Source organism: Quercus robur, chromosome 10 (genome assembly GCF_932294415.1).
Source record: "Quercus robur chromosome 10, dhQueRobu3.1, whole genome shotgun sequence".
Classification (NCBI taxonomy): Eukaryota; Viridiplantae; Streptophyta; class Magnoliopsida; order Fagales; family Fagaceae; genus Quercus; species Quercus robur.
The window spans coordinates 2,655,794-2,666,076 of NC_065543.1; the positions used below are offsets into that span (position 1 = coordinate 2,655,794).

The window sequence follows — 10,283 nt, forward strand, 5'->3', positions numbered from 1 at the left end:
CGACCTGCAAGAAGAAAGAAGTGACCTAACAGAGAGCATCGGTGTGGTGCCAGCCAAATACCCTCCGAATGTCAAGTTAGAACTATTCTCAACTCTAGAGTGCTAGAGAGGGGCAAATTACACATACCTTGATTTGTGAGGGTATTGGGGTTTTTATAGTAGTAGAAGGTTGGCCTTTCTTCCTTGATGTAGAAGTCTTTTCCTTATAAGAATCCTTTTGAATAATCCCAAACGTGATGGACAAGACTTTTCCTTGTAGAGAAGGTCTTCATTAACGCGCGTATCTTCCGGAATTCTTCTTGTGCTAGGATTCCTATTTTCTTTGGGATTCTACGAGGATTCAGGCGTGTGTAGCAAGTATTTCAAGTCAGGGTTTCTGCTGTGCCCTGGGCTTACCCACTGTCGACCCATGGGCTAGGATTCGTCAGGCCCAACATAACGAAGGTCCGTCATGCCAATTTTTACCCCTTTAGTTGCCCCCTTCACCCTATGGTCTGTCATGCTTGAGTGGACGGACCAATAGGGTAACGGTTCAATATTCTTGGGGTTGACAGTTTAAGGTTCTTGGAGTTGATGATTTTCAAAGAGGACGACGCGAACTGCGATCATTGTTAACAAGATGTTAAGCATTTATAAGGTACGACACATGTCGCTTTTTGATTGGATTTTCCCCCGGATCGAAACGTCGCTTCGTCTTCCGTGCATTTCATATATATATATATATATATATATATATATCACACTTCTCCTCTTTCATTTCTCCACTTTTCAACTAAAACATATTGTCAGAGCGCCATCGTCAACCTTGTCAGAGAGCGATCTGTCAAATAGCTGTACCTATCATCTGTACAACCGTCGACCTTCACTTATTCCGACTTGGTGAGTATTTTCTTTTCATAAGTCTTGCAAATGCATATTTTATTTTCTTAGACCTTTTTTACACACCCGTCATCACTTCTAGATCCGTCAGTCTTAGGTTTTGTCGTCACGTGTAGGAAATGTCTAGTGCGTCAAGTAATTAGTCAGTCGTTCGTGACAGGGCGGATTACAAGGAAGTATACCCGTCCGGTCATAAAGACCAAGAGAGTCCAGGCGAAGAGAGGAGTTTGTTCGCCTTTTCCTCGTCCTTAACAAATGAGGATATGGAGATGGCTGAACCAAAAGATATTTCTGAGGACAGCGAGGAACAACTAGTAAGATCCATCATTGGTGCTGATGGACTTAGGGAGTTCATCATGCTACCAGACTGGACGGTCCATAACTTCACATTCGTCATCAAGGAGAAACACTTCAATACTTTTAGGGCTAATTTTCAAATCCCAGATAATATTCCAATCCATCTACCCTATGAAATAGAGAAATGTTATTACAAGGGGGTAGAAGGTGTCGGAGTATACGAACAGATGCTGAAGGGGGGACTTAGATTTCCACTAAGTACCCTTCATCGAGAACTTCTCAAGCATTTAGGTCTGTTCGTCACCTAAATATCCTCGAATGCCTGGAGGGTCTGCATAGTGATGGAGATTCTTTATGGAGCTATGACAGATGGCATTAGGAGGCTAACGGTGCGGGAATTCCTTCACTGCTACCGTCCAAATGAAATAGACAGGTCAAGGTGGATGTATAGTTTTGCTAGTAGGAGTCTATTGTTGAAGGTCATATTTGAAACCCCCGACTCAAATAGAGACTGGAAAAGTCGTTACTTCTTCCTAGAGGGTGACGAGTGGATGGGTCATCCAGGGGAGACGGAATATATGCCCTTCGACACGACCTAGGGAGTACTAAATCCATCCAGTACGCATCCGTCCTAGTTTTTGATTCTTTTTACATTCGTTTAGTTGCAGTTTCTTCATCTCTTTTTAACCGTCCATTTCTTTTGTAGTTAGACGTCGTCCACAAGTTAGTACTGAGGAATTTAGTTTTCTTGAGAAGATTTTTTCAAAGACCAAGCTGGAAGAAAGGACTTGGCAAAGTGAGTGAATCCAGAGTTAGTATTGAGGAATTTAGTTTTCTTGAGAAGATTTTTTCAAAGACCAAGCTGGAAGAAAGGACTTGGCAAAGTGAGTGAATCCAGATACCATCTACTGGTATTGTAACGGTCCTGAACCCACGCCGGAAGCCGTCAGATATAATGCCAAAATTCATAGGCGTAAGTCCGTTAACCTTTATTTTGCATAAATGGCTCTAACTTTTAGTTTATAACTTCATTCGTCCTTTTTTATAGAGATGGACAATGCTAAGAGGAGGGCGTTGATCAAAACACAGGCTACAAAAAGAAAGGAGTCCAGCGATGTGGTTCCTAAGGGGACGGTTCCGTCCATTAAAAGGAAGCAGCAACCGTCCAAAGGGGACCGTCCCCATAAGCAACAAAAAGTCCCTCTGGAACCCATAGTAGGGTTGATGGCTGAGGGTGTGAAGACCGTCACCCCAGCAAAGCATGGGTCAGGCAAGGGCTTAATGAAGGCCCCGTCTACTAGCCAAGAGAAGCCACCTCCCCTCCTCTGTGATGACTCCAAATATGCCTTGGAGAAACTTTCATCTATCGTCATGTCGGAGGACTACGAGGATTTGGGCAATCACTCGACAGAGGCCATGAGGGAGACGGGTCTCTTTGCTATAGCATAGGTAATCCTTGTCCGTCGACTTACGTTTGTCCACTCCACCTAGTTTTTGTCTAACTCTTTTCTAACTTTTTTGTTTCAGTCCCTGATTATGATGAAGGGCCTAATGGATCAGTGCCTTAACCGTGAGACGGCCCTGGATCATGTGCGAACAAAGGCAGAGCAGACGGAGGAAGAGCTGGGTCAACTTAACAAGTGGAAGTCCACTATGGAGAAGAAGTTTGACCTTTCAGAGCAAGTGAGGAAGGATCTTGAGCAGAAGACGGATGAGGCGAGGAAGGCCTTAGAGGTCAAAGGTAAGGAGATCCAAGACCTGAAGGAAAAGCTCCGTCAAGCTAAGGAGGTAGCGGTCCGAGAATATCGTGACTTCGACGCCTTATTGGCCGAGCTAGGAGACTCATTCCTACAAGGTTTTGATGATGCGCTCCATCAAGTTAAGAAAGCCTACCCTTCCCTGGATGTGTCTATGATAAATGTTGACGATCAAGCCCAGACGTCTGCTATGCCCGTCACCTCAGAGAACACAGATGACCTTTTCGCTAAGGAAGCAGCTCAAGGCAACGGAGAGTCAACTCCAGCAAAAAATGTTCAAGATGCCGACCCTAAAGAGTAGATAGTTCTTTTTTTATTTTTTATTTATTTGAGAACAACCCATCAGTAATTTTGTGTATTGAACAATTGCCCCTTGAGGGTTTTATCCGTCAATGTTACTTGCTTTATTTCACAACTTTATGCCTGCCTTATCTATTTTTATCATTTGAATGAGATGTATAAATCTCCGTCTTCTCCAGTTGTCCACTTTATGGAGAACCGTTCATCTTTGTACATTCTAGGCTGTTTATCTAGGTAATTGGTGGGCTTGTATTCGCCTATTTATGTGAATCTTAAAGGACTTGTTATCCGTCCATTTAAGGAGTTTCATCAATCTGAGATGATTTGTCCATCTTGTGGATTCTGTGTTAACCGTCTAACTTTATCGTCCGTCTAGTGGACTTTATCTGTTATTAGTTCATTTTTTGTGGATTTCAAATATCACCCATCTAGAATGGTCCGTCCACTTTGTGGACTTTGTAATGAATTCACCATATAGGTGATTCGTCCACTTTATGGACTTGCTAGTGAATTCACCCTATGGGTGATCCGTCCACTTTGTGGACTTGATAATGAATTCACCCTATAGGTGGTCCGTCCACTTTATGGACTTGATAATAAATTCTCCCTATGGGTGGTCTGTCCACTTTGATGACTTGATAATGAATTCACCCTATGGGTGATCTGTCCACTTTGTGGACTTGATAATGAATTCACCCTATGGGTGATCCGTCCATTTTGTGGACTTGATACGTCCGCTTTTTGGACGTTGTTTTCTCTAGTTTGCTTATGAACTTTTGTAAGAATTCAAGTAGAAAAACACAGTTGTGTCTGAATATTCCTCTTTAAAAATAAAAATATGTTTGTAGGAAAAAGTACCTGCCCCCTTGGGCTTAAAAAGGCACAAAATATTGTAGCAAATATTGTCAAAGAAAAACTAGTAATTGTAGCTAAAATTAAATAAACTGGGAAATTAGGGATTGTCGCTGTTCTTCATATCATCTCTACTGGTAGTATTTTATTAGATGGTCTATGTTCCATGAGTGTTGCAGCTTTTGTCCGTCTAGCGTCTCGAGGTGGTAGGTGCCCTTCCTCTGCCATGACGCGATCCTGTAGGGTCCTTCCCAGTTGGGGCCGAGCTTTCCTTACGAAGGATCTCTAGTGGCGCCTATTACCTTCCGTAGTACAAGATCACCGACCTGAAAGTCTCTATGCCTGACGTTGGAGTTGTAGTGCTTTGCCATGAGATTCTGATAACGCGCCAACCTTTGCTCTGCTGCTGCTCTGACTTCGTCTACTAGGTCGAACTGGAGGCGCATGGCCTCTTCGTTCTTATCCTTATCGTAGTTTTCCACCCGATAGCTTGTGAGCCCCACTTCAACGGGAATGACAGCTTCACTTCTGTATGCTAGTCGAAATGGCGTTTCTCCAGTTGGTGTTCTTGCTGTAGTCCAGTATGCCCACAGAACGCTTGGTAGTTCGTCCAGCCAAATACCCTTTGCCTCCTCAAGCCGGGTCTTGATTATCTTGAGCAAAGACCGGTTTGTGACTTCAACTTGCCCATTTGCCTGTGGGTGTGTGAGCGATGAGTAGTGATTTTTGATCCCTAGTTCTGAGCAGAAACCTCTGAATGCGCTGTTGTTGAATTGCTTACCGTTGTCAGAGACCAACACTCTAGGTATCCCATACCTGCATATGATATTTCTCCAAACAAAACTTCGGATATTTTTCTCTGTGATAGTGGCTAAGGCCTCTGCTTCCACCCACTTAGTGAAGTAGTCGATCCCAACTACCAGAAATTTTAGCTACCTGACTGCTGTCGGGAATGGGCCCATGATATCTAGTCCCCATTGAGCGAATGGCCAGGGTGCCGTCATTGTGGTCAGCTCTTCGGATGGTTGCCTGATGAAATTGCTGAACCTCTGACACTTATCGCAGGATTTGACATAAGCTTGCACGTCCTTTAGCATTGTAAGCCAATAGTATCCTGCTTGGATCATCTTGTGTACTAATAACCGTGCCCCCGAGTGGTTTTCGCAAATACCTTCATGGATTTCTCTCATTAGGTAATCTGCTTCCTCATGGCCTAAACACCTCAGGTATGGTCGAGAGAACCCTCTTTTGTATAAGACATCTTTTATCAGCACAAATCGTGATGCCTGGACCTTCAACTTTCTAGCAGCGTCCTTCCCGTCCAGTAACACGCCAGTTCTCAGATATGATACCAAGGGCGTAGTCTAATTGTATTGAGCATCTACTACCTGCACATTTGTTCCATCATCAATAAGTGAGGAGATTTGAATGAATGATAATACCTGTTCGGGGACAAGCATGAATTTGGCTGAGGCAACTTTTGCTAGATGGTCAGCACACTCATTTTCTTCCCTTGGGATTTGATTGAATTTGACTTCGAGGTCGCCGATTCGGTACTTCACTTCTTCTAGATACCTCTTCATCCTTTCATTCTTACATTCGTAGCCGCCATTAATCTGACTCGTTACTACCTGTGAGTCGCAATGTACGACTACGTTTTCCGCACCTGCAGCTTTTGCGAGGTCTAGCCCTACCACCAAGGCTTCATATTCTACTTCGTTGTTGGTTATGGGGAAATCTAGTCGGATCATACAACGAATCTTATCTCCCTCCAGGGTTTGGATCACCACACTAGCTCCTCCAGCTCTTCTATTTGAAGATTCGTCTGTATAGATATTCCACTGTCTTTTCTCCTCTGCCCCCTGGCCGTCTCCGAGGGTGAATTCGACGATAAAGTCAGCCACTACCTGCCCTTTCACAGCCGTTTGCAAACGGTACTGTATGTCAAACTCGCTGAGCTCTGCTGCCCACAAAGCCATTCTTCTTGCTGCCTCTGGACTACTCATGGCTTTTCTCAAGGGCTTGTCCATCAAGACAACGATGGTGTGTGCTTGGAAGTACAGTTTGAGTTTTCATGCTGCGATTATCAACACGAAAGCTAACTTCTCCATCTAAGGGTACCTCTCTTCTGCCCCTCGGAGCGCTCGGCTAGTAAAGTAGATTGGTCTCTACGATCCGTCTTCCTCTCTCATCAAAGCTATGCTTACAGCGGCGTGTGAAACAGCTAAATACAGGTAAAGCTCTTCTCCTGGCTTGGATGGACTGAGCAACGGTGGAGAGGAAAGATATGCCTTTAAATTGTCAAATGCCATCTGGCATTCGTCCGTCCACTCAAATGATTTTCTTAGAGTATGGAAGAAAGGTAGGCATCTATCCGTCGCTCTCGAGACGAACCTATTTAGGGCCGCGATTTTTCCATTCAAACTCTGGACCTCTTTAACTGTCCTTGGTAGTTCTAACTCCATTATGGCCCGTATTTTCTCCGAGTTGATCTCTATACCTCTTTGGGACACCATGAAGCCTAAGAATTTCCCCACCGTCACTCCGAACGCGCACTTGTTTGGATTCAGTTTCATATTGAACAATCGGAGTGTTTCAAAGGTCTCCCTGAGGTCGTCTAGGTGATCATCTTCACGCAGATTCTTTACTAACATGTCGTCAACATAAACTTGTACGTTCCTGCCAATCTAGTGCGCAAACATTTTGTTCATTAACCTTTGGTATGTTGCTCGGCATTTTTAAGTCTGAGAGGCATCACCTTGTAGCAGAATAGTCCCTGGCTTGTAACAAAGGAGGTCTTCTCTTGATCAAATTCTTCCATCTTGATCTGGTTTTAGCCCGAGAAAGCGTCCATGAAACTTAGGAGCTGGTGTCTTGCAGTTGAATCTACCAAGGTATCTATCCGTGGGAGCGGGTAGTTGTCTTTAGGACAAGCTTTGTTGAGGTCCGTGAAATCTACGCACATCCTCCAATTTCCATTGGCCTTTTTAACCATGACGGCGTTGGCCAACCAGTCGAGGTAGTATACTTCTCAGATGAAATCTACGTCTAGTAATTTTCAAACTTCCTCCATTATGGCCTTGTCCTGCTCCTGGGCGAACACTCGTTTCTTTTGCCGGATTGGAGGGAATGAGGGTGATACATTTAACTTGTGAACTATGACCGATGGGTCAATTCTTGGCATGTCTTCATGACTCCAGGCGAACACATCTTGGTTATCTCTGAGGAAAGTCATGAGTGCTTGGCGTACCGGCCAACTAGCTAGTGTGCCAATCCTAGTCGTCCGTTTCGGCCGTGAGTTATCAAGGTTCACCTTTTCCAGTTCCTCCACTGGCTCTGGTAGTGCTCGTTGTTCTCCAATACACATCGTTTGCTGTTGATCCTCCATTTCTAACATGGCAATATAGCATTCCCGCACTGCCACTTGATTTCCTCGCAGTTCTCCTACCCCGTAATCCGTCGAGAATTTAATCATCAAGTGGTATGTTGAAGTCACCGCCTTCCAGGAATTGAGAGTAGGCCATCCGAGAATGGCATTGTAGGCGGACGAGCAGTCGACTACGAGAAACATTACCTCCCTAGTGATCTGCTGAGGATAGTCACCTACCGTCACAAATAGTGTGATTGCGCCCAAAGGGAACACCTTCGGTCCTCCAAATCCCACGAGTGGGGCATTCGTTGGGGTTAACCGTTCCCTGTCAATCCTCATTTGCTGGAATGCTAGGTAGTATAGGATATCCGTTGAGCTGCCGTTGTTGACAAGGACCTGATGCATGTTATAATCTCTTATTTGCAAGCTGACCACAAGTGCGTTGTCATGCGGATGGTGAAGTCTTCGAGCATCATCTTCTGAAAATCCGATGATGGGGTTATCCATTCGTGGCATCTTAGGTACGGATCCTGTAAGTTGGACACTATCGACCATTCTAAGGTAGGTTTTGCGGGTTTTTTTGGAAGATCCAGCAGCGGTTGTGCCCCCTACGATCATTCTTATATCCCCTATAAGTGGTCTAGGGCACTTGTTCTCCCGCTGTGGGGCTTTCCCCTGGGGCGGATCGGTTCTTTCCTTGTTGACGAACCTTTGTAACTTTCCTTGTCTAATAAAAGCCTCAATCTGCTGTTTCAAATCGTAGCAGTTGGCTGTGTCATGCCCGTGGTCACGGTGGAAGCGGCAATACTTGTCCCTTGGCCTCTTGTTGGGATCTCCCTTTAGCTTACCAGGGAACGTTAGTGCTCCTTCATTTTTTATATGTATTAAGACTTGATCTATCAGGGCGGTTAATGGGGTGAAGCTCGTGAACTTCCTAGTGAAGGGTCTAGAGCGCCTTTCATCTCGTTGATCTCCGGTTCTAGCCATCTTTCGCCCCCTATCCTGTCGTGTGTCCTCCTGCCTTTCCCTCTTTCTAGGCTTCTCTTTGCGGGCCAGCAATGAATCTTCCGCGTTCATGTACTTGGTGGCTCTATAGAGCACGTCCAACATGGTTTTTGGGTCGTTCTTGTATAAAGAAAACAAAAACTTACCCTTCAATAACCCGTTGGTGAATGCTGCTACAAGTATCTTATCATTCGCTTCGTCAATTGAAAGGGCCTTCTTGTTGAAACGAGTTATGTAGGACCGCAGCATCTCGTCTTCTCACTGCTTGATACTCATTAAGTATGCGGTAGACCTCTTGTACCTATGTCCCCCAATAAAGTGCGAGGTGAACTGGGCGCTTAACTCCTTGAAAGTATTGATGAAGTTCGGCGTTAATCTACTGAACCAAATTCTCACAGGACCTTTCAGCATCGTAGGAAAGGCCCTACACATGATCTCGTCTAGTACTCCTTGAAGGTGCATCAGGGTCTTGAAAGTCTCTAGGTGTTCGAGAGGATCCTTGACCCCGTTGTAGCTTTCAATCTAGGGCATGCAAAATTTCTGTGGCAGGGGGAAGGAGTTGACGGAGATGGTGAACGGTGAGTCGGTTCTGTTTACTAGTTCATCAAGATCATTGGACACTTGTTCTTTGAGGACATTCATCATGACCTCCATCTGTTCCTTCATTGCCTGCATCTCTGCGACAATAGGTGGTGGGGCCGTTTCCATGAGAGATGGAAGGCTCAGGTTCTGCCGCTCCGGTCTGCTTGGGGCATTACTGCCCTCTGGCCTCTCTTGGTCCCTTCTTTCAACACTGGTACCTTCTTGGTTTTCCTCTTGAACATCGTGTCCTGCGTCCCTTTGAAGTAGCTGTTCCTCTAGATCGTGGTTCTGTTTCGTGAGACGTTCTACCGTTGCCATAAGAGTTTGGACCTGCCTCTCCAACGCAGTGGGTTGGGGCGGCTCGTCTCCTTGAACGTTGTTGGTGGTGGCCATCAAGCGAGTGAGTACCATGCAACTCTTATGTCTGGGAAGTGATAGTTTGGCTAAACTCGATCTTTCCCACATACGGCACCAACTGATGATGCCGTGAAAATCATTAGTGAGCTACACGATCCTTGCACGCTTGAAATAACGACCTGCAAGAAGAAAGAAGTGATCTAACAGAGAGCATCGGTATGGTACCGGCCAAATACCCTCCGAAGGTCAAGTTAGAACTATTCTCAACTCTAGAGTGCTAGAGAGGGGCAAATTACACATACCTTGATTTGTGAGGGTATTGGGGCTTTTATAGCAGTAGAAGGTTGACCTCTCTTCCTTGATGTAGAAGTCTTTTCCTTATAGAAATCCTCTTGAATAATCCCAAACGTGATAGACAAGACTTTTCCTTGTAGAGAAGGTCTTCATTAACGCGCGTATCTTCTGGAATTCTTCTTGTGCTAGGATTCTTATTTCCTTTGGGATTCTACGAGGATTCAGGCGTGTGTAGCAAGTATTTCAAGTCAGGGTTTCTGCCATGCCTTGGGCTTACCCACTGTCGGCCCATGGGCTAGGATCCGTCAGGCCCAACATAATGAAAGTCCGTCATGCCAATTTTTACCCCTTCAATAACTAAAAAGTTCGATTACTCAATCTGTGAAGAATAATTTACCTAATTTAAATAAAATTTATTTAGAGAAGATAAAATTTGTTTAGTATTGGACCACTTTATACCAAACAACTATGATTTTATATAGTTTAACCCTATTTTGTAACATTAAAGAGAAAAAATAAGTATTCATTTAATAGAGGTTATATATGCAATTAGCACCATTTCTCCTTTACGAAGAAACTAAAAAGGAAAG

At 44.6% G+C, this 10,283-nt stretch overlaps 1 protein-coding gene across 1 annotated transcript; it reads right to left on the bottom strand.

The window, feature by feature from the left end:
* Positions 1-7,143: 7,143 nt before the first annotated feature.
* On the bottom strand, positions 7,144-8,565 carry LOC126702920 (uncharacterized). The gene has a single exon (XM_050401784.1). It carries the CDS (start codon positions 8,563-8,565, stop codon positions 7,144-7,146), a length of 1,422 nt encoding a protein of 473 aa, XP_050257741.1.
* Between the last annotated feature and the right edge of the window lie 1,718 nt (positions 8,566-10,283).